Consider the following 23,077-nt stretch of genomic DNA (forward strand, 5'->3'; position numbering starts at 1 on the left):
TGAACAAGTCACGTTCGCTCGAACAAGTCACGTACATTAATTTGTTTTTACCTACAACAACAGAGGGCGCTATATAAGAAACACGGTGGTCAAAAAATAAGTGTTTATCATTTCTCCGAAGTGCTTCAGCGGCCATATCAAGAGGCAATATTATGAGGCATTTGGTCTGAAACAAAGATGTGAAATTTTGAAATAATACTAAAGTATTAAATAAGTTGTCTGGGATAATAAACTACGATATAGCGCCCTCTTTTGTTTAATTCTCAAAACAAAAATAAACTCCCCTAACCGGAATAGAAATATTTAAAAGAACTCTGCTTTTCAAATTCATAATAATTTTAAAGGTAAAGTTATTATACATTTCAATATAATGGCATTAGTAAAGTAACTAATAGTAATAGCAGATGAAAGAACAAACTTGAGATAAATCTTTACATGAAAACCTTTGATAATAACGAAAGTTCAGAAGACCAATGCAATATGAACTTGACAGCTAAGTAAGCGCTTCAACATATTTAAATGCTTACTGGCAAATCTTTGTTTACACCCATGATTGATGTCAAACTTTGGTAAAATATCGTTTAGCCTTAATTGATTGTTGATTAAAACAATGGAAGATTGAACATTTTCCTTAGTGTTTTGTTTCAGGAAGAAATTGTTAAGTTTGCCATAACAATAATAATATAAAGTTCTTATATAGCCCATTTCCAAACCCTGTTTGAGTCTTAAAGCGCTTGTTATTTTTTATTCAGGTTCTTAGAGCTATTACAAGACCCACACTTGTGACAGATTCCAATAGTTTACAACGTACCATGGCGCATACTTCTCCGAGCTTTACCTACATTTTAATTACCAAAGGTTCACATAGTTGAATTAAAAGTACTGATGGCAATAAATAAAAAGGCATTTTTTAATTCATGGAAGCTGTCTCACAAAGAGATATAATTACTAGATGAGTATACCAAACGTGATACACATATTTTATCCAGTACCTGTTTGACCTACTTTACACATGGTCTTCTTTTGTAGGCTCTAAATATACTTTTCAGTTTATTTAATCACATTTTGGGGAGGTTTTCCCCAAAGGGCAGAAAGGAAAGCAAATTAAACCAGACTATTTTAGGGAGAATATCAGTTCTGATATAATACCTAATCTTCCAACAGACTAAACTATTCCAGCAATTTTGTTTAATGTGTGCGTTCCTTTAGCTTCCCTGGGTCGACCCTGCAGTTCTCACTCGGGTGAGCCCCTGACAAGAGCTAATCGAACGATCACACGTGCCCTCTCGTGGTGACCCACTCCCAAGTGACCCACTCCACAAGCAGGGCACTGGGGGCTGACCCGGGTGAGCCCTGTAGAATCTATTTGATCGTTCCGGGACAGACCGGGGTCGACCCAGGTAGGCTAAACGACCGCAACCTATATTATGTTTAAGTATTTCACCATGAAACGGGCAACAAAATTGTGGTAATTTTTGTTATGAAATACTTAACAAAATATTTCGATGATGTGCCTATCTAGAATTTAAACTGTGATTAATAGGGGGGGGGGGGCATTGGAATAATATTTGTTATTCATCAATTTAGTTTTTTGCCATGTCTTTATAAAATCATGAATTTCAGATTGATGTGTAATAGTACATAAAATCCTTCGCACTATAGGATGTAAAACAAAACACAGTGAAACAAAACACTGAAAAATAATTAAATAAATCGACACAAATTTAAATTAAGAATGAAAGAAATGTGTGGGCCGGAATTCTTCGGTGGTCAAGTTAATCGATGCCTGCTATTTTTAAAAATTTAGGCAACATTACGATCTGATTTGAAGACATGTTTGCAAACACTCATAGCTTTTCAAAATTGTGAAAAATTGTTGTGATAAAGTACAGAAAGTATATTTTAGAGGCCTTTCATTCCGTCTAAATCAATGCTTCTCTTTCACAAACTTTTCAAATGCCTTGCTGCTCTAGCGAAAAAGTTCGTACAGCTGTGAAAACTTAACAAAAAGTTTAATCTGAATAAATGGAAGTGTGGAATCAAATAGAATCTTGCAATCAAAACCAAGTACGTTGTAGCAGCGGAAGGGCACTTGACTTTGAAGAGAAGTAAAACAACCAATAGAAAATAGTCTGGTACCTTGCCTTAATTGTAGATGGTAAGGCACCAAACTATTTGATCAGCCTCTTTGTGGAAACTGAAGCCATATCCATAATTGTGGACACAGCTATGGCTACGACTTTTACTCAGGGTGTTGCCAAGGAATTCTTACAGAACATGGTTTTAAAGTGATCAGCAGTTCAAAATAATGTACTTCAAAATTGCATAAAATAATTCAATTTTTTAATTTGCTTGACTGATTTGTGAAATTTTTCTTTTGTGCTGTGTAAAACATAACTTCAAACGTGTGCTGTAAAGGAAACTTAATGTTAATACGCAAAAACGTTTTTGGTGCCATCTTCATAAAAATGAAATCAACAGCAACATTAAAACTTCCTATATACTACGTGTTCTAAATAAAACTTGAAACATGATTTTTCCTTTTGCAGGAGCATCCCAATTGTCTTCCCAATATTTTTACAAAAGTTTTCTTCATACAATATTTTCTTCGCTTACTTTTGCAGTTATGGTACAGTTAATCACAGTTACATCAAAACATTATGCAAATTTACCTCATGAACAGTTGGTTGATCCCATCAATTATGTGAATAAAGTACTGACAGAAAGTTTAGCATATCTCTGTAATACTTACAAAGTTGGCCAAGCCCCTTATGCAATCGAAGCTTTCCTGAAAGCTTTTCTTTAAGATGACTGGATACCAAGTATAAAGTATCCATCCATGATGATCAAGCCACACCCACTATGTAAATGAGAACCTTCCTGACAGCTGTCCGTAATGCTGATTGGCTACCGTTTATGATGTCTTTGTCCATGTACAGTTGGCCACACCCACTATGTAAATGAGTACCTTGTTCTTAATGGTGATTGGCTACCGAGTTAGATGAATTGGTCTTGGAGTGATTGTTTGTGCCATTAGCTTCCTCTGAGCTTCCAATGTCTGTGTTTTCTGCCACGTCACTGCGTGCATCTTTATCAAGTTTCTTCAAGGAATATAAAAAAAGACAGGACAAAGTTTACTTCGAATTTATAACAATATCACTTTTCTAAATTAATTTGTGCCTTCTTTAAGAAAAGCACCCGATGATAACTGTTTAAGAAATCCTGGAGTGGATTTGACAAATCTCGAGTTAGGACGAGTAACTCATCCTAACTAAGACCTTAAGTTTTAATATCGCCTAGGAATAGTCTTAAAATCACATAGATATCAGAATAGTCCGATTTTCTTTGTGAAATCAGCCGCTGGGCTCAGCCGCTGAACGGCCGATTTTGTGTTTACTGTCATGACTGTGTGATTTCCATTTCAATTTGTGCTGCTAACTGTAAGCACATGAAAAAGCTGTGCTCACCCTATGGCGCTGACGTTATGGAAATTAATAACATAACAATACAAATCCACGGTGAGCGCGCAAGCTAACTTTCTTGCTTACCTGTGAAATACACTTACACTTGGGCAAATTTCTGCTATAGTTAGCACAAAATATGCTTACCGTTACGCAGCGCTATGAATCTGGTACCCAGACTCTTCTTTAAACTCAGTTTACTTCATCAACAGGTTACATTTCTATCACTCTAAATTTCACCAGTCGATTTCAGTAATAGACTTCTTGCATCAAGTGCAACGCTGCTTGAAAATTTGAAAATCACTGCTAGTTGAGGAACATTTACTTAACAGAACAACTAAATACCTTTTATTATTTTTCCTGGGCAACCGTAGCGCTCCAAGGCTTTTTCATACACAATATCAACCTCTACCCTACAGGTAACCCATTTATACCCCTGTGCGAAGAGAAGCAACTGTCGTAAAGTATCTTGCTCAAGGACATAAGTGTCATAACTTGGATTCGAACTACACCCACCTTTCTTGCCTTGAGTCCACCATACACCATAATGACGATCAGGCTGAACCAGTAGATATGAAGCAGGTATAAGACACACAGCAATAAGGAGAAAAAATACTTGGAAGGGTACGCCCCAATGATCTCATCGCTCTCAATAAACACACTGTATATTATCCTGTAACAAAGTAGAAGAGCATGTTTTAGAGGTAAGATTTGAAACTGTGCAGGGTGGAAGTATACCTAAAAGAGGTTTACAGTTAAGCCAGTTAAAAACACTGTGTAGCTTGGAAGTCTAAGGAAACATGTTAACAAGGGTGCTTGCTGTGAGCAAGAAACACCAGGGTTAACCCCCACTCTTCCAGCAAAATTAACAATCACTGTGTAGCTTGGAAGTCTAAGGAAACATGTTAACAAGGGTGCTTGCTGTGAGCAAGAAACACCAGGGTTAACTCCCACTCTTCCAGCAAAATTAACAATCACTGTGTAGCTTGGAAGTCTAAGGAAACATGTTAACAAGGGTGCTTGCTGTGAGCAAGAAACACCAGGGTTAACCCCCCACTCTTCCAGCAAAATTAACAATCACTGTGTAGCTTGGAAGTCTAAGGAAACATGTTAACAAGGGTGCTTGCTATGAGCAAGAAACACCAGGGTTAACCCCCACTCTTCCAGCAAAATTAACAATCACTGTGTAGCTTGGAAGTCTAAGGAAACATGTTAACAAGGGTGCTTGCTATGAGCAAGAAACACCAGGGTTAACCCCTACTCTTCCAGCAAAATTAACAATCACTGTGTAGCCTGTAACCTGTAAACAAATTTTATATTAAGAATGTCTGAATTGACCAAATAATTTAAACTTACCAATATGGATACACTATAACTCGGGTGAAAAAGAATACAACAGCGAATGTGACGAAGAAGATATGGGCCAATATGCTGTAGCCCGAGTAGTTCGCAATCTTTGCACCCTGGAAATGGATGAGGGGGGAGGGAGTTTAGGTTGATGAAAGAGAGATAAAAAGATCAGGTATACGATTGTCAGAAACTACAATCTTTGTATTAATTATGCCAATCGGTAGCTTCTGGATGTCAGGTGGCGCCAGACATACTACAGACATGTCCATTGTTTACGTAACTCTGAACATACCTTAGAGTTATATATAAGAACTAGAGGGCACATTGATGATGTTGCTTGCACAAACGTGACGGGAGCGCCAGGAGAGTATGAACCAGGCTTTAGTCACAAAACTCACAGGTAACTGTGACACTGTCTTAATTCACATGGATTTGTGTACACATTTAGCTTACATATCGTTTCTGGTTAAGGGGATATGCATGTGGGTTTTTACTGCCTGGGTCACGCCCAATTTTCCATTCTAGGTCTGTTTATTATTGCTTTTTAGCTTCAGCATTCTTTAAGCCATTCGTTACATAGTTTTCCTATATTCTTGTATTACAGTTTCACTCCTTGTTCATCACTGACGTCATACCTCTGGCTTGAATAAAACACTGCTGGAGCTTGGAGGCTATTTCCTGACTCTGATGTTTTTTTTCATAGAGTTTGGCTGGCTGTCTAATTTTGGTTAGAAACACCTCAAGGAGGACAGTACACTTCCCTTTAAGAAAATATGTACAGATGACGAAGAAGTAAAGACATGATTCCAAAGTTGATTCTTACCTCAAGAAAGATATCGGAGATGTCATGAATGACCATGACAAGGGATCCTATACGAGTGAAGTTACATGTGTAGGAAAACGTTATCAACACCACTGTGGCAATATGGTGCACAAAATTGGCAGCAAAGTCCTGGAAAATCAAGGAAATAAAGATATTATTATGGGTTTTTTCCAATCAGTTTTAGGGTAATCAAAGACAAATTTATCAGAACAGGATTTGAACCTGCAACCTGCAGCTGATTTCACAAAACGCTAGGATATATCCTTTCACCAGTTAGGATGAGTGACTAGTCCTAACTTAGGTTTAATCTTAAGGTTTACATGTTACAGTGTGAGGCTGGGACTCGTTCCAAGTCCTAAAATTAATCCTAAGTTAGGTTTAGCAGGGAAGAGTTTGGTAACAAGCCGGTTTAGCAGGAGATTCTAGCAAATTCTTTTGCTTGTACAGCGCCATGAGCGTCGTACCTGACGAACTAGAGCGCTCTATAACAGGCCACTCTTATTATTTATTATTATTATAATACAAACCTTGGGATGTCCGATCACATGTATTTGCCTAAACAAGTATCAATAAAGGTTTTTTCAAAATTTAATTGAATTGAAAATGAGAAAATGGAATTAGCTGTTGCAAACTGCTGACCAAACAAAAGGAGCAATAGTAATGTTTCTGCTCTCTCGAAAGGCTTTACGAGGAAACCTTTGAGAAAAACACTGCAAGCAGATTTTTTTCTCAAAGGATAAAAGAAGAAGCCTTTAAGAGAGATTTTAAAACGGTTGAAACGACAAGCCATTATCTATATTTTTAGCTTAAAATATTTAAGTTTTTCCCACCTTCCTTCGGACATCTGTGAAAATGGAGAGCAGCAGAGCTATATAGAAGGCCAGTTCTATCAGATAGTAGTTGAAGAGGGGTGTGGTGAGCGACTGAAAACAAAGAACAAAAAATATATAATAATTATAACTAATTCTTACCGTATATATAGCGCATTTTACAATAACAGTGCTTTATTTAAATACCCTGGTCATTCGGCGAATAACACTCCCTTAATCTTTCTCAGCTCTCTGGGGAGTAGTCCACTGGGCACTGCCGTGGCATTTCAACAGCTTTTTTAAACACAATATTAACCTCTACCCTCGCAGGTACCCAGTTATACCCCTGGGTTAAGAGAAGCGAGTATAGTAGAGCAAATTGTTAAAGGCATTGGACACTATTGGTAATTACTCAAACAAATTATTAGCATAAAACCTTACTTGGTGAAGAGTTGAGCTCAAATTTTTACAGGTTTGTTATTTTATGCAAATATGTTGAGATTCACCAAGAGAGAAGACTGGTCTTTGACAATTACCAGTAGTGTCCAGTGTCTTTAAGGACACAAGTGTCAAAAAACGTTTTCCCTACATTTTCCTCATTGATTTCACAATGACAAAAATAAGCATTGTCTTCTGGTTACTGAATCTAGTGGTTAGTGCAATTCATTACCATAGACGTTACAGTTACACCAATGTTTGCGCGAGAGAGATTGGCTGTTGCCAGCTTCGTGTTTATGTACATCCCCTTTTTGCTGAGTTCCCTTGATGGGAAGAACATCCAAACAAACAGACAAACAGACAAAGACTTACATGGTATGGGAAGTTGATCCAGCATAGACGGGAGCTCCAGAACCAATCCTCTTGGGGGAGGTGATAAATACCATACAGAAAGACCACCGTATAAAATGCAAGGCGCCACCTTAAGACAAAAGTAGGAAAAAAGATCATTAGGAAAATATAGCCTCCATAAAATCTTGAAAAGAATCTTAATAAGTCTGTGAGGAACTGTTTACCTAAACAGTGTGTCGTATTGACTCCATCCAACTCCTGGGAGAAAACTTGAAAAACACTTGTTGTTAGCCTTCTAGAAAGACTCTGCTCGGGTCAAACATCAGGTCATTAAAAATGTTTGCATTGGTAAACAGCTAATTCTATAGACGATGTGACCTCTGTTTACATTCAAACCACCCTCTGTAGATAAAGCACTTTCCAAGTCATGTTTTGCCGGGCAAAAAGATGCGTCGTCATGGTAATATTGCGTGTAGTTTCTAGCTGGCTGTCAAAACACGTAGGTTTTGCCCGTAGGTATGCGCGTCAACGTGAATCAAACGGTTTTTCGAGTGACGTCAGAGGTCACATTGTCTATTTCCTAAAACACTAATACATGTACTGCCATACAACAACAAAAAAATGAATCAAAAATACACAAATGTTGTGTGAATTTAAATAAAATTTGTGTGAACTTATAACAAGGTTTCAGTGAACTCCTTGAGTGGCAAAGTAAGATGTCATATTACAAAACACAAAAACAAGGAATTTATAATGAAATTTTGTGTGAATCTTACGAGGTTTCAGTGAACTTCCTGAGTGGTGTCGGGCGATCTTGGTTCCGTCTCCTTCTGAACCATCTCTCCACTCGTCTCACTGACCAATCCAACTGCTTCCCAAGGCCCTCAAGACGTTTATGGTCGGGGGAACGCGTGACGGACAGAAACGCTTTCTCCAAGATGAGGTTAGGCTCTGGTTTGTAGCCGCTTGTTGAGCGGATTCCGATCGCCACGGCGATTGGAGAGAATATCAACCTGTTAAAATAGACATAAAAAATGAAAATTGATTACGATTGAAAATCCACCACAGTACATGTAGCTGTTGCTGGTTTCGAAATTTTAACCCAAAGACACACATAAATAAGGTTTATCGCGAATGGCAAAAATATCAAGAGAGGGCGCTGTTGAACCCACACCATAATAATATGGATTTACAACCACACTTCTCCAGAAAACCGATCAAGGCGCCTACACAAAATGAAACCATGACCATACAAAGAGATATAGGCCATGCGTGCACACGTCGAGCATGACAACATACACGGCAGTCGTTGAATGCCCCTCGGCCTACCCATAACACATTGCCGTTCTGAATCCTAATAACCTTATAGGAGACTTTGGAGACGCTGGTGACAGAATGGTCCATTTGGGTGCTCTGACTCTGAACATGCACGCACATGCTCAGTATTGCGAGCAAGAGTCCGAGCATGTGCACTACTGGCAAGAACTGTGGCCAAGCGGTTAAGAGCACCGAATTCAAGCTCTGCTGATTCTGTTCAGCAGAGTGTGGGTTCGAATCCCGGTCGTGACACTTGTGTCCCTGAGCAAGACTCTTAACTACTATTGCTTCTCCCCACCCAGGGGTAAGTGGGGACCTGTGAGGGCAGAGATGGTTCTTGTGATTGATTTAGCCGAGTAGCGCATTTGTTGCACGAGGCTGTATACTCCCCAGGGAGCTGAGATGGTTTAAGGAGTGAATTAAGGCCCAGTGACCAGGAGTAATAATTTGAAGCGCTTTGAGAAACCCGTTCGGGAGTGACACAGCGCTATATAAACTCAAATATTATTATTAAAAAGGATCACCCAAAGGTCTCCCATTGCCTTGGTGCCCTGTGCTTTTGCTGTTGTGCCCTGTGCTTTTGCTGTGGTGCCCTGCGCAAGATTCCTGTACAAATCTACATTCTCCTCAAAGAGATGCCCCTTACCAGAGGCCTGTGAAGTAGTAATGCTGACAATGTTGTATTCATATTCATCATTTACTATAATTGATTCTGTTCTTTTCATTTTCCAGCAGCATGTTTAGGTAGTGATTAACATTCTACGTGAAAATTGTTTCTGGTAACTGATATACCAACCTTCACTTCTCATCACCATGATATCAAGTACTGATCAAGTTGTGCAAATAAATTGTATTGACATGATCGATGCACTTGTCATAATTTATTTCGAAATTTCATATTCTTCCCCCGCAATAATGACAAATTTCCATTATTGTGTCCCAAGGATTGTCAAGTGACAATGCATGCCCATTAACAAATACATCAACACATTTGTCCATAGACTAATACCGGTCATCATGGTCATAGAATACTCAACTGATGTAATTGTTACAATGAAAAATGGAAACCAGATCTACTCCCAAAACATTTTTGTCTGGAATGATGTCAATATATTCATCTGGCTCATTCGGTTTTTAATTTCAATGGCAATTTTTCTGCTAACTTGAGATGATGAGTTTATTCAAATAGTAATCATTGTTTGCTCATTACATGTTGTGTAACCTTTTGTTAATTATCCTTTACATTATGCTCGTTATATTTTCAAAATTAGCTAAAAAATTCAATACTTTTTAATCCGCTTGCTACATGTTTAAATTCAATTGTTTATTGTTTTTGTCAGATTGTAATGTTTTAACAGACCAAATTGATTTCGCTTTCATTTTTTCACTATCTACTGGAAACAAGGCTATCGCCCAAGAGCTGTTGATAGTATAAATTATTTTGAGTAATTACCAATAGTGTCCACTGCCTTTAAATTCGATAGTTAATTGTTTTACTTACATGTACATGTAGCTTGTTATGTTTTCATAGCTATGTTGATTTCACTTTCATTTGTTCACTATCTACTGGAAACAAGGCTACCCTTCAACAGTTTCAGTTACATACTGTGCCTTGCAGTTTGACTTATCCATGACCTATTTCTCTGAGTTCAAAATCAAAGCAATTGCATGACAGCCCCAGACTGTTGCCAAGGTAACCATTTCGGGCCTTTCTGTGCGACTAAAAAAAACACCCAGTATTTGATAAAATTTTGTCAGTATCAAATAAATGTCACTTTGAAAGCACTTACATGTAGCTGTGTCATATGGAGGTCGACAATGGCCGGGAAATGTTTTATGCAATAAAAAAAAAATCAACTACAAGCGTGACTTTAATCATCTCAACAGTCATTGCTTTCAAGTACAAGAGCTTCTTCAAGGTTAGGGCCACATATAATTTTCTTACACTGCAACGTTTCTTTGGAACAGTCTTCCTGTGCATATTTGCCAGGCTAGTTCTTTACAATGTTTTAAGTCTGTTTAAAAAGTTTGTTTGAAGCTGCTTATTTGTAATCTGCTTATTTGTAATTGTATTTTTCTCTCATTGTATATTTTATTGTTCTCTTTGTGCGCTTACAGCTTTACAGGCTTTTTGCATTAGCGTTTTATAAATGTCTTTACTAATAACGTCTGACACAATAATGCATACAATCTTACAATATGCTTACTATCTAGGAGCATAGTGTCTTGACAACAAAATGCGTTGCAGAGGAACATCACGTTTAATGCAAATCTTATTTCTCAACCACAAATGAAATTTAGAGGCAAAGTATGCTTTAATCCTATACAATGTACTGGTAGATGTATACATATGCCTGGAATTTCAACTTTGAAAGGGCAATGCCACTTTCATTTTGCAAAGGGCACTTCCGTTGAAAATTCTTTAAGTCAATGGAGAAACTTTTGAAGGGGCACCAAGGCCAAGTAGGTGGAACATATTCAAGAAAACTCTATAAGAAAACCTGAAAGAAACAGCTGAAATTGGTTGTTACAACCACGGACAATTTGTTCACACCCTGAAAATTGTGCTTGGATTTTCACTATTTTCGGCTGAATCTCACAACAGCAAAGCAAACATCTTCATTGGTTGATGATTGATGTTTATGGTTGACAAGAACACTGTCTGCAACTACAAGTAGTTTGTCAATTCTACCAACCCTGTATAAATACCTTTAAAATGGCGGCTCAGATACAACGTATGCCTTGTATTTGAACAAATTAACATTTGTCACTATTTCCGTTACGAAAATTTGATCTCACCTGATCTTTCCTGGTGAAAAAAAAAATATCATAATCCCATATGGCAATTTGACCCTCATTCGGCAGTGGTTTTGAGTTACCATACACTATGAGTCAAATACTATGTAACAATGATGTAGTAAAAGCGGATTCCGTGAAAGCATACACAGCATACAAAAAAAAATACCAGCAGATCGTCCCCTCCCTAATCCTTTTCAAAGGCTGCATCCTTTTATTTATTGCTTGTTACTTAACTTTTTTTTCTTTACAAAGATAAAGTTTTGGTGCGTTTCGCATTTAACTTATTAATCTTTTAATATTTTTTTACTTGGCCTTTTATACACAACTATAGGTAGCTTGTGGACTGACATTATGCAGTCACAGTTCAATGTTTTTAGTACAAGTGCCTAAAATTTAGCATAATATTCAATTACCCGCCCCTACAAGTCCAGTAAAAGTACCAAGTGCCAAAGTGAAGGGTTCTTTTTTAAATAGCCCAGCCATTTGTCTGTACAAATATTCAGCGGCCATTTTGGAGAGATAAAAAAAGGCCCTCCTCCCTTTTTCCAAAAAGGCAGGATGCTAAACTAGTTTTTTTTTTATTTTTGGCCTTGGGCCCCTAACAACATCTCATCACAAGGTCAAGCATTTAAGTCTTACCCACACAATTTGGTGTGAAGTGACATGACACAGTAGAAGAAGAGGAAATAAGAGGACTTTGGTTACACAACTGCCTGGTCTGTCAGTGACAGGACCAGTACAGTCCCCAACCATAGAGCAAGGAGAATTCAACCAAACACGATGTTGGATTTTGAATGTGACTTTTCTAAGTTCCCTTTCAACATGAACAACCAACTGAATGTGACCATTACACATTGGCTGAGTACAAGTCAGGCCTCACCCGATGTTTGTAATGTATTAATGGTAGAAATCACAACATACCAGTCTACTGGCAAAAAAAAGTAATGTTTACAATAACTGTTTTAAAAGGTTACTAAAAAATTGGTTCCACAGTTTTTAGTAGAACACATGGCAAATCGAAAAGTGGTGTATCCCAGTCCATTGCAGTTTTTTCTATGATCATTCATTCCTCTGTGCTATGACAAAGTGTTAAGGGCAAGTACTGACAGTAATTGTAAGACCCCGTTCCCACTGGACCCCGCATTGATCTCCCAATTCGAGAAAAGGGCGATCAAAGAGAAATAAGCTCCAGTGGGAACGCGAGGGCGATCAGGATCCGACCGTGCAATTTTGATCCTCCTTGGGAATAGGATTAAAGCGGGATCTGATCGCCCTTGTGGATTAATGGGCGATCAAAAGTCCAGTGGGAACGCAAAGGGTGATCAGACCCCGCAATTTGCTAGAAAAAAAAAGAACATGTTCTTTTGAACCCACTTCCGTTCCCAAAAAGGGGGATCAATGCATGATCATACTCAAGTGGGAACGCGACCGTGATTTCACGCCTGCAACTAATCTTGTTGCGGGATCCCGATCTCGCAATTGTGGATCCACCTAAGCCCAGATGACAAACACAATGACAAGCTTACAACTTTTTACTTGACACTGACAGTGCACCATGAGCTAAAATCAAAATAAAGCAAAGACAGTAAAGTCCTGCAATGACCAGCAGCACTACTGGTTCAGATGTATCAAATTACCCTAAGCCCTAACAACAAGCACTCTGATAAGCTTAGCAACTTTCATAACCTGTAATCGTCATTCAGTATTGACTTGATTGTATACATTTACATGTGTTGACCATTAATCAGGAAATAACTGATCAAACACCTTGGTTTAATGATAGTCTCTTAGCTGCTAATCCCTTAGCCAAACATAGAGAGTCTAGCATTAGCAAGGTAAAGAAAAAGTACCAGACTCCAATACAAATATTGATATAATTGGTTCAAATAAAAATTTACAAATGAACAGAAACAATAGGGCCTAGTTTTAAAGACACTGGACACTATTGGTTATTGTCAAAGACCAGTCTTCTCACTTGGTGTATCTCAACTTGTACATAAAAAAACAAACCATTGAAAATTTAAACTCAATTGGTCGTCGAAGTTGAGAGATAATGGAAGAAAAAACACCCTTGTCACAAAGATGTGTGCTTTCAGATCCTTGATTTTCGGAATCAAATTTAAAAATTTTAGTGGAAAATTACTTCTTTCTCAACAACAACGTTACTTCAGAGGGAGCCGTTTCTCACAACACCTCTCCATTGCTTGTTACCAAGTAAGTTTTTGTTTTGCCTTAACATTTATTTTGAGTACTTACTAATAGTGTCTACTGCCATTAAAGGGAAGGTATAGTTTGGTAATTGTCAAAGACCAGTGTCCTCTCTTCGTGTATCCCATCATAAGCATAAAATAACAAGCCTGTGAAAATTTGGGCTCAAATGGTCATCGGAGTTGCGAGAAAATTATGAAAGAAAAAACACTCATGAAGCCAACACAACCCAATGTTGCCAATACAGCTCAAATGTGAAACTGTTATTCTAATTTGGATCATTTATCTTGTAACAAATTCTCTGGTCCAATAAAAGTTGAGCTACAAGCCCTGCAGTATAAATGGATCTTTGCCCTAAACTCAATTCTACACATCAGGCGATACTTCACAGAGGCAGCGGAGGCATCAGAGGCAGTTGCCTCCATGCCCTGTCTGGTCATTGCCTTAGAGCCATTTTACACTTTCGGAACAGAAAAAAAAAAAAAAAAAAAAATCACAGATTTACAAATAGCTTACAGGGTCTACAGAAGGTAATGGTGAAAGCCTTCTCTTGAAAAATTATTCCTTGAAACGCTTTACTTTTTAAGGAAAAAATTAAAACAATAATCAATCCTCGATATCGGGAATTACAGATTTATTTTAAACACAATCATGTCATGACACGACGAAACGTGCAGAAACAAGGACGGGTTTCCCGTTATTTTCTCCCGACTCCGATGACCAATTGAGCCTAAATTTTCACAGGTTTGTTATTTAATATATAAGTTGTGACACACGAATATTGTTTACCAAAAGTGTCCAATGGCTCTATAATGCCCTTGAAATGCTCTGCAGTAGAAATTTATGATTTCCTTAAAGGGTGCCCTCGATCAAGGAGAAAATGCCTTGGTGCCCTTGCCCTTTCAAAAACAAAGTATACAGGCCTGAAATGTACATGATTACGTAGGTTTCACTCTTGATCGTTTATGAAATACACAAGTGCTTAAAATGCAAATTTTCAGCTGAAATTAGCTTAATAATTGCTTTTATGCTTAACCAGCAAAAAGCTCTAAATCCTTAGTATATGAATGTTTAGTGCTACATAAAAGAAGAGTGGGGACTTCTGAGCAACCCAGTTGTTTATTTATGCAAGCACACAGAAGTGAACGTGATGCATTTCCTGAAATCATAAATCAAGCAGAGAGTCCACAAAATGTCCATTCATGATTTGATGCCCACAGCATTGTAGATGTTTCAGCTATAATGTCAAAATTTGTGGAAAGCAGTTTATTATATTGTGGTTGCTTCGTGGAGAGCAGTTAGAGAGCAGAGATCTCTTTGGGCCCGTTTTGGTATAGTTTTGTAAATCTTAAAAACCAATCAAGGGGAGGGCTTGGATAAGCAGACTGCGAAACAGGAAGTATTTAAGAAGTTGGCATAATCAAGGTTTGTATACAACAAAGGAATCAAGGTCATTGCCATGGCAACAAGTTCAACTGTCTCAAAAAGGCCCATGGATTCAGGGAAACCACAATTACGTATTTCACTGTGCAAATAAAAAACCAATTCAAAACCATAAAGGTAAACAATGCTTAGTGCATTTTGTAAGCAGTGGTTTAGCACAGTGGGCGGAGCTGGGCAGGCATGCCCAGATCTCACAAATTTCGCAGCTAGTACTTTAAGAGCAAATGCTGCCAAGTTTCCCCCAGATGGCACTTCAGCAATGATGGCCCCATAAATCGTAACATGAAACATGTTGTTGAACCACTCACCCCTTGATGGACTAAATTGGATTTAGGGCCCGACACTAAAAATATCAGTCTAGCTAAAGGGACTGGTTGCACACGACGGACATTGAAGCAAATTCAAGTTAGAAAATGGTCTTTTCGAGTTGTGGTGGACACAAATGTTTTAGAAGAGCACTGTTTTAGGTGACTAATACAAATTTACCCAAACCTACATAAAATGCATAATAGTGTCCTAGCATTGTGATGCCATATCTCATAAGGTAAACATTTTCAGCACTGTACAAATAATGCTAAGATAAAACCAACGTTTTCCCTTTATAGAGTTTACGTATTCACTGGCCAAGTGCCAGTTAAACTACTATGAACCAGAGAGTGAAATACTTGCGGACTCACTGGTGAACCCACAAATCGGTCTGTATGCTTCCTTTTTGAAAGGGCAAGGGGTACCAAGGCATTTTCTCCTTGGTTAAGTGCACCCTAATTTCATGCCATCTACATTGCTTGTGACTGGTATTTAGCTGTTGTTTACTTAGCATAACAATTGAGTGGAGTCTTGGCCGGTAATCTGATTATACTAAGCAATGATTTTTGCTTTAAAGCAGCTCTATGAAATTGGGCCCAGGGCCAGGGGGCATTGAGGCAATCGCCTCCGTTGCCTCTGTGAAGTATCAGGCCTGCAAACATCGTGTACATGAAGGTCCTTGTCAACGTACATGTTGTACTCGTATCTGTAGTTGAATGGACTGTTTCTCTCTAATCAGTTGGGATTACGCATTTATTATACATGTATATAGGACCTACTTGATTGTACCATAAAGCAAGGACGATTGTACAAACTACAATATTGACACACATCAAGGACAAATGTAAGGACATGTAACCCTGCCACTTTACAATGACCTTTCAACCTTGACCTAGTTAACCTCCAAAGGATATCCTGACAAAGCAGATCAACAGGTTATCAATAAAAACTCAAACTAGATCTCATCCCGACTTAAAGGTATGGAAACAGAGCCAGTAAATGTCAAAGTTTGGGGTAAATCGTCAGGTTTCCCTCTCTGAATCAAACCACAAAACTTTCTCATTTGTATGTCAGAAAACATTCAGTTATATATAACATTTATGTACTTTGTACACTGGTCATCCTACAAGAACTATGTGGTTTGTTAAGCTGTCGTCTCCATGGAAACGATAGCGGAAAACCTCATAACAAACTTTAGGAGCAGTACTTGAATTCTGAAACATTAGTTAAAAACGCCCAGTGATAGATCTGTTCCCCTCAGGCAGAACACTGGTATTGCTAGCGTGTTAAAGGCGCTGGACACATTTGGTACCTGTCAAAGACCAGGGGTGGATTTCAAAAAGAGTTAGGACTAGTCTTATCTCGAGTTAGGACGAGTTACTCGTCCTAACTTAGGACTATTCACACGAGTTGTCTATCTCCTAGTCCTAACTCTTTGTGAAATCGACCCCTGGGCCCAATTTCATAGAGCTGCTTAAGCACAAAATTTTGCTTAAGCAAAAAAATCCTTGCTTTGTAAAATCATTACCGGCCAAGACTCCACTCAATTGTTATGCTAAGTGCTAACAGCTAAATACCAGTCACAATCAATGTACAGGCATGGCATGATTGGGTCAGTAACACAATGTTTTATTTGTCATGTACAGCAATTGAATAGAGAACTTGAATTTAACACCGGTCATAAGTTAAGAGGTATGAACTTCCGGTTGATGGAAATACAATAACCTTTACTCTATTGTTTAATTATTTCCACCTCAGTGATATACAATTGCTACACTTTTTTTTTAACCCGGCATGGGATGGTCTGAAGACTGCAAGGGTGTGAGAGCATGCAGAGGAACTATGTGTATCATGATCGTACATTTTGTGAATTAAATTGAGGAAACTCCATTCAAAATATAATTATCAAAATTTTGATTTTTAAAACTCGTTCATCATGATTCTGATATTTCATTATTGTGAAAAGTTTCTGTATGGCGCCACCACTTTTTCATTCCATATGAAATAAAATAGTATCTAATTTACCTCAATGAGATATCCCTTTTTGTAAAAATGAGTGAAATAGTGGTGGCGCTGTATGGAAAGTTATCCCATTGTTGTTGTTTTTAAACACAAATTAACAGGAAAATGTATGTTTCCTGCCACACACTGTACAGTTTTATTTGTTTTGTCATGAAATACAATTAGGGATAGAATCTTACTCAATCAATCAAAGTTCAAACCAAAAATGACTAATGTCAGATTCCTTTTATTAGTTTTGGGGTAAAAATTAGTGAAAAAGTGGTGGCAGGATTATGGAAATCTTTCTTCGGATAACTCTTCGTATGGCGCCACCACTTTTTCACTCATTTTTACAAAAAGGGATATCTCATTGAGGTAAATTAGATTCTTTATTATTTCATATCGAATGAAAAAGTGGTGGCACCATACGGAAACATTTCCCTTTTTTCTTCTTCCTTCTTGTTCTTCTACCTTCCCCAAGGCCAAACCAACCAAGACAATCGGTAATCACACAACAAGAAACAAAAATGCCTTTCATATTTTTTCTAGAAACATGGAAGATTGTTCGGATCCGATTGTTCTTCCTCCATGATGAAAATTGACAACCACAAAATATGTTTGACAGCAGGCATCGCCATACACAAACAGTGATCTTCCACAACACGACGTACGCTACTCAGCCCACTCTCCACTGCCCAACCAAGAAGATACAGTTCATCATCATCTCATATTGACACTCTGTTTCGCAACTCCCGATCACCACTTACCTCTCACAGAATAGTCTGATGAAGACCAAACTAATGGCCATCATCAGAACAACTTTGAAATCATCGATCTGTGGATATCTTGCCTCATCAGTACTTCGAAGATCGGCCCAAGTAACATTAGCTGGGAACCAAAATCGCTCGTTCAAAACATACGCAGCTAAACCGCCCGCCATTGTTGCACATGTCTCGTACACGCAATGTGAATGGAATGACGTTTTTTCGTTGAGTGTATTGATTCTCGTACAATCACGCACTGAATCACGCGAGTTTCTCACTGGTGGGCTGTATCATCATACGCAAAGTACATTCAAACAGAGTACCAGGGATATTTTACGTCTGACATCGTCTTTGACTCCGTAACGATTTCACCTAAAAAACGGGGTGGGGCCGCAGCGAAGACTTGTGGTTGGACTAGAGCATTAATTATTTTGAGATGAGTTTCTTTGTTACTCGCGGAGTATTACTCATTACTCAACCGTGACTTACGGGAGTGTAAGAAATAAATTAGGATTGTTTCATTGTCAGATGGGTTCATTAGATCAAGATCTTTACCAAGATCAAGGGTGAGGGCGCACGTAAGCCGGACGGGCGGTGGTCATCGCTTCTCTAAGGAGAAAAACAATGTTACTTTCACTTTGACTGATTGGCTCATTATTTTTTTTAACAGGAACAACTCACAATGTGAAATTTTGGAGTTTAGAGAACTTATTTATACTGTATTTAATATGTATTTCTAATTCACGATTATTTCTTCCCGGCTGTTGCTTTCCCCACCCACCCTTTTTTTCCATTTGGGTGGCAACAAAATGATGAGTTTTATAATATTATTAATAAGGAGAAAGACAATTCAAAACAAAAAAACAAAGTAGACATAATGTTTGCTGGAGTAAATAATTATTGTCATAAATCAATGAATCTTGTTTATATTGTTGACAGTGTTACCTAATAAAGTAATCACATAGTTATTATTTTGTTACTTATAATATTTTTTTTGATATTATTATTATACATTAAATTATTGCTTATTGTAGAGAAACCCTGTTCTGCTTGTTGCTCTAGGGTATAACTGTACAATCATGCCCCCGTTATCACTAAAGTACCAGCATATTAAATCTGGCCCTTGTTTGATTATGGCCCAATAAATAAATACAACTGTAAAAGAGGCAACATCATGAATTTCTTGTCTTACTAAATGAAAACGTCAAATCCACCAAAGTACAGTTGGTAAAGAATTTGTGCTTCACTCAATCAATGAGTAATTTGATGTTGCCCCGAATAATCAGGTTTGCTGGTAGGCCTACACTTGAAAGATTTTTCTAGTGTCAAAAATTATACCTGCATATTGAATCTGTCCTCTGAAATTCACTGTTTAGCAAAGACATTGATCTAGTAAGTTAAATGTAGCATAAGACAATTTGTATCGTTATTAATTGGTTTAGGGCTATTATTTGTATTAATTTTGTTTATGACTATTGTTGTTTTCCTATTAATTCATTTATTTACTTTTTGTTTTGTTTTGCTAAATCATGTCTGACTAGAGTGTGAACTAGTTTGTTTTCTAATCACTCAGTGTTGTACAAAAAAAGGAGGAAAACAGATTAGTAGAAGGGCACTTTATGAATAATTAGTTCATACAGTGTCTAGAACAAGAGACTTGTCAAAAGACACATCTAGAACATGAACAGCGCTTTAAAAAATTATCGGTACATCAACAGCTAGCTATAGAGGGCGCCCTTACAAAATAACGGTACTCAAGAATACACCAAACAGCCGTCGGTATAAAAAACACGTCTTGATCCCACAATGCACTTCTGTAACTGACCTTTTCTTCCGGTTCGCCAAATAGATGAGGTAAAGACAGTAATAATACGGCGAAAAGAATCGCCCAACATCCACATTTAGAGAAAGAAATACATTTTAAATTTGAACTCAGTTTGTTACTTAATATTTCTTTAATTATTACAATAAATTTTATTGCAAATAATATTTGTATTTTACTTAAAACAAACCCTAGTGCAGGTTGGTGCTCAACGGTGAAAATCGCCGTTCCATTTACGTACAAATCGATGTTCGTCGTATCGAATAGACTCATGTTGGGGTTAAATTTGCTGTTGTTGTCACGACATATTTAACAAAGATTAATGATATTTTATAATGAATATTTCGGTGTTGATTGCGGGAATTTCTTTGTCGTATTATTACCAATGATATTTTTTAGAACTGAAAGGTTTTGGGGGAAGGCAGATGAGATTGATGGCCCGGAGAACGGAGGAGGAGTGGTTAGGACCTAATCCTTTTAAAAATAAATTCGTTCATTTATCTGTCCCCAAGCTTTCCCTTTTATTACCTCCTTTCCTTCCTTGAGTCTGAGTGTTGGCAGTTTGAAATGAAGGGTGTCTGTTCGTGTTTGTTTGTTGTGTAAATTTATTTTAAGCTGTTTTAAACTTTATTTTTAGATACGAAAAAACATCAAATGGTCAACATCAATAACTTTAGAATCAGGTTCAGAATAAAACAAAATGAAATGGAATCAAAACCTGTCGACACACGTTTGACGTACTGGTTCGGTTGACTTGGTTTAGTTTGTTTTAGGTGACAGTGACACGGTCACCACCACAGCCCAGGTCACTCTGATCTGACGTGACGGTAAACAAGAAGAAAGTAATTTGTGTAGCCATGCTAGGCCGTCGTAGTCGATGTTAATAAATAGTTATTTAACTATTTAGCTCTGGCTTTGGACTTTGTCATCATGTTGATGTAAAACATTTTAAAATGTAAAATTACTTTCATGCGTTTGCTTTCTTTGTGCAGGAACAGCCATGGGCAAGTTTCTTAAGCCAGGCCGGGTCGTTCTCGTACTCTCTGGACGTTTCGCAGGACGCAAGGCTGTCATAGTCAAGGTAATTCCATCATTCGCACGAGCCTCTGATAACCTAGAGTCCTAGACCGTATTGCGATTACCGCCTGGTTGATTTTGCTGAATAGTCAAAAGGCGCTGTGGGAAGGAACATGCTTACTGTACCCCCTTTTTCATTCCCACAATGCCTTTCGATCATTCAGCAAATTCATCCAGGTAGATTGGCGAATATGTCATTGAGCTTTTCAACACGAAGTTTTTGCAAAAAATGTGAACAGCTTTTACAAACATGTAATTTTTATCTATAGAACCACGATGATGGCAGTACTGACAGGACGTATGGTCATGCCCTCGTAGCTGGTGTAGCCACGTACCCTCGCAAGGTCACCAAGCGCATGAGCAAGAAGCGCATCAAGCAGAGGTCAAAGTTGAAGTCCTTCGTCAAGGTTTTCAACTACAATCACCTCATGCCAACTCGGTAAGCTCTTCGTCCGAGGTCATAGTTCATAGGTCAATCTAAAGCATTTCAAAGACAATTTTTGTTTTATAATCTAAAAGAAAACGCCTAATTCCATTGCACAGTCTCCTGTGTTCCAGTCAACTATGTGATGGGGGACAGAAGAGAGAATGTTTATTGGCGGGGGAAGTGGACAGGGAATAATTTTTGAAACATTGGGAATAGGTGGCCCAGGAGGCATTTCTGGTAATCTCCAAGTTGCAGGGCCAAGTTTCATTAAGCCTGTAAGCACAACAACTTCCCAAGCAAAGCATAGTTTTGCTTGGCAGCAAAGGTTACCAACCAAAATAACATTAAGACTGGTGCACCAATTTTTCAAGCAGTTTTCTGGTTAACTGTTTTATGAAATTGGGCCCTGGTCAAAGGCCAGAGTGTCATATTGACGTGCAATTACGACTTGTGTTTGAGAGAATTTAAACCAGTGGACGATAATTACATGACAACAGATTTATTTGTGTTTCTTGTTTGTTTTGAACGTCTAGCTACTCCGTTGATGTGAACATAGACAAGCAGGTCGTCAACAAAGATGCCTTCCGGGACCCCACATTGAGACGCAAAGCCAAGCGTGAGGTCAAGGGCAAGTTCATGGAAAGGTCAGTCAAATAGAAAAGCTGGATATTGTTCAGATGATGTTTCCGTTAAGGGAACTTGGTAAACTCCCACATGGGGATATAAACTTCAACCTGGCAACAGCCAATCTCTTTCATTCAATTATAGGATCAATGTTTATGATTATGAATTGCACAAATCAGTTGTGATTCAGTAACTAGAGACTATACTATAGTCCAGTTCATACTTGCTGTGAAAGCGATACAACCGTTGCGTCACAAACTCAAAGTTGAACTGTGTTTAAATGTTCAACAGTTGCAAAACATTTGCTGCATAAGCAGCCATGTGACTTCTTATCTTGTATAAATAATATGCAACATGTTAACATGAAGGGTTACTTTGAAAAGGTAAAGGCTAGGATGCTAGTTGTTTGGTACATAAATATTGGACATTTATTTTAATGGACATTTGGTAGAACTTCGCTCTTGGAGGGGCACAGAAATTTGCCTCTGACATGGGGCACTTCCATGAGGACTATGTTTATTTGTGTTAAAACTTTGCAAAGGGCACCACTGCAAATGGTGGGTGTCGCGAGTTCAAATCATTCCGTAAAACCGTTTTTCTCATCTCATGTTTTTACTTTTCCGCTCTCTTCAGATACAAGACTGGTAAGAACAAGTGGTTCTTCACCAAGCTGAGGTTCTAAATGCTGGGACGTCGAGAGCGAATCTAGGGCGGTCTGTAAATTATGTTTTTGCTGGCGTAAGATTATTGGTCAGTTAATAAAATAAAGGCACGTACATTTATTGTAGTGTAAAACAAATCTTGAGTGTCCGTTGTGATTCTATGGTGTTATGTTCTTAAAGGCACTGGACAGGTTCGGTAATTGTCCAAGACCATTATTCTCACTTAAGGTGTCCCATCGTACATATGCATCAAGTAATATCTGTGAAGATTTGGGTTCAATCGATCATCGAAGTTCAAGACAATGATGGAGGAAAAAACACCCTTGTGCACAAATTTGTCTCGTATGCCTGAGAAGTCTTTCTTTGATTCAAATATTTTTTTGAGGAAATTGCCT

At 38.0% G+C, this 23,077-nt stretch overlaps 2 protein-coding genes across 2 annotated transcripts; one reads left to right on the plus strand and one right to left on the minus strand.

Annotated features, from left to right (window-relative positions):
• Positions 1 to 1,279: 1,279 nt before the first annotated feature.
• On the minus strand, positions 1,280 to 20,165 carry LOC117300287 (ceramide synthase 6-like). The gene is made up of 9 exons (XM_033784022.1): positions 20,083 to 20,165; positions 18,074 to 18,355; positions 8,009 to 8,245; positions 7,254 to 7,362; positions 6,465 to 6,557; positions 5,635 to 5,763; positions 4,818 to 4,924; positions 3,978 to 4,134; positions 1,280 to 3,101 (listed from the first exon to the last, which is right to left on the minus strand). The coding sequence occupies exons 1-9, from the start codon at positions 20,163 to 20,165 to the stop codon at positions 2,976 to 2,978; spliced, it is 1,323 nt and encodes a 440-aa protein (XP_033639913.1). The 3' UTR covers positions 1,280 to 2,975.
• On the plus strand, positions 19,841 to 22,819 carry LOC117299963 (60S ribosomal protein L27-like). The gene is made up of 5 exons (XM_033783588.1): positions 19,841 to 19,924; positions 20,885 to 20,973; positions 21,239 to 21,408; positions 21,930 to 22,040; positions 22,654 to 22,819. The coding sequence occupies exons 2-5, from the start codon at positions 20,893 to 20,895 to the stop codon at positions 22,700 to 22,702; spliced, it is 411 nt and encodes a 136-aa protein (XP_033639479.1). The 5' UTR covers positions 19,841 to 19,924; positions 20,885 to 20,892; the 3' UTR covers positions 22,703 to 22,819.
• Positions 22,820 to 23,077: the final 258 nt, after the last annotated feature.

The sequence above is a fragment of the Asterias rubens genome, chromosome 15 (genome assembly GCF_902459465.1).
Source record: "Asterias rubens chromosome 15, eAstRub1.3, whole genome shotgun sequence".
NCBI lineage: Eukaryota > Metazoa > Echinodermata > Asteroidea > Forcipulatida > Asteriidae > Asterias > Asterias rubens.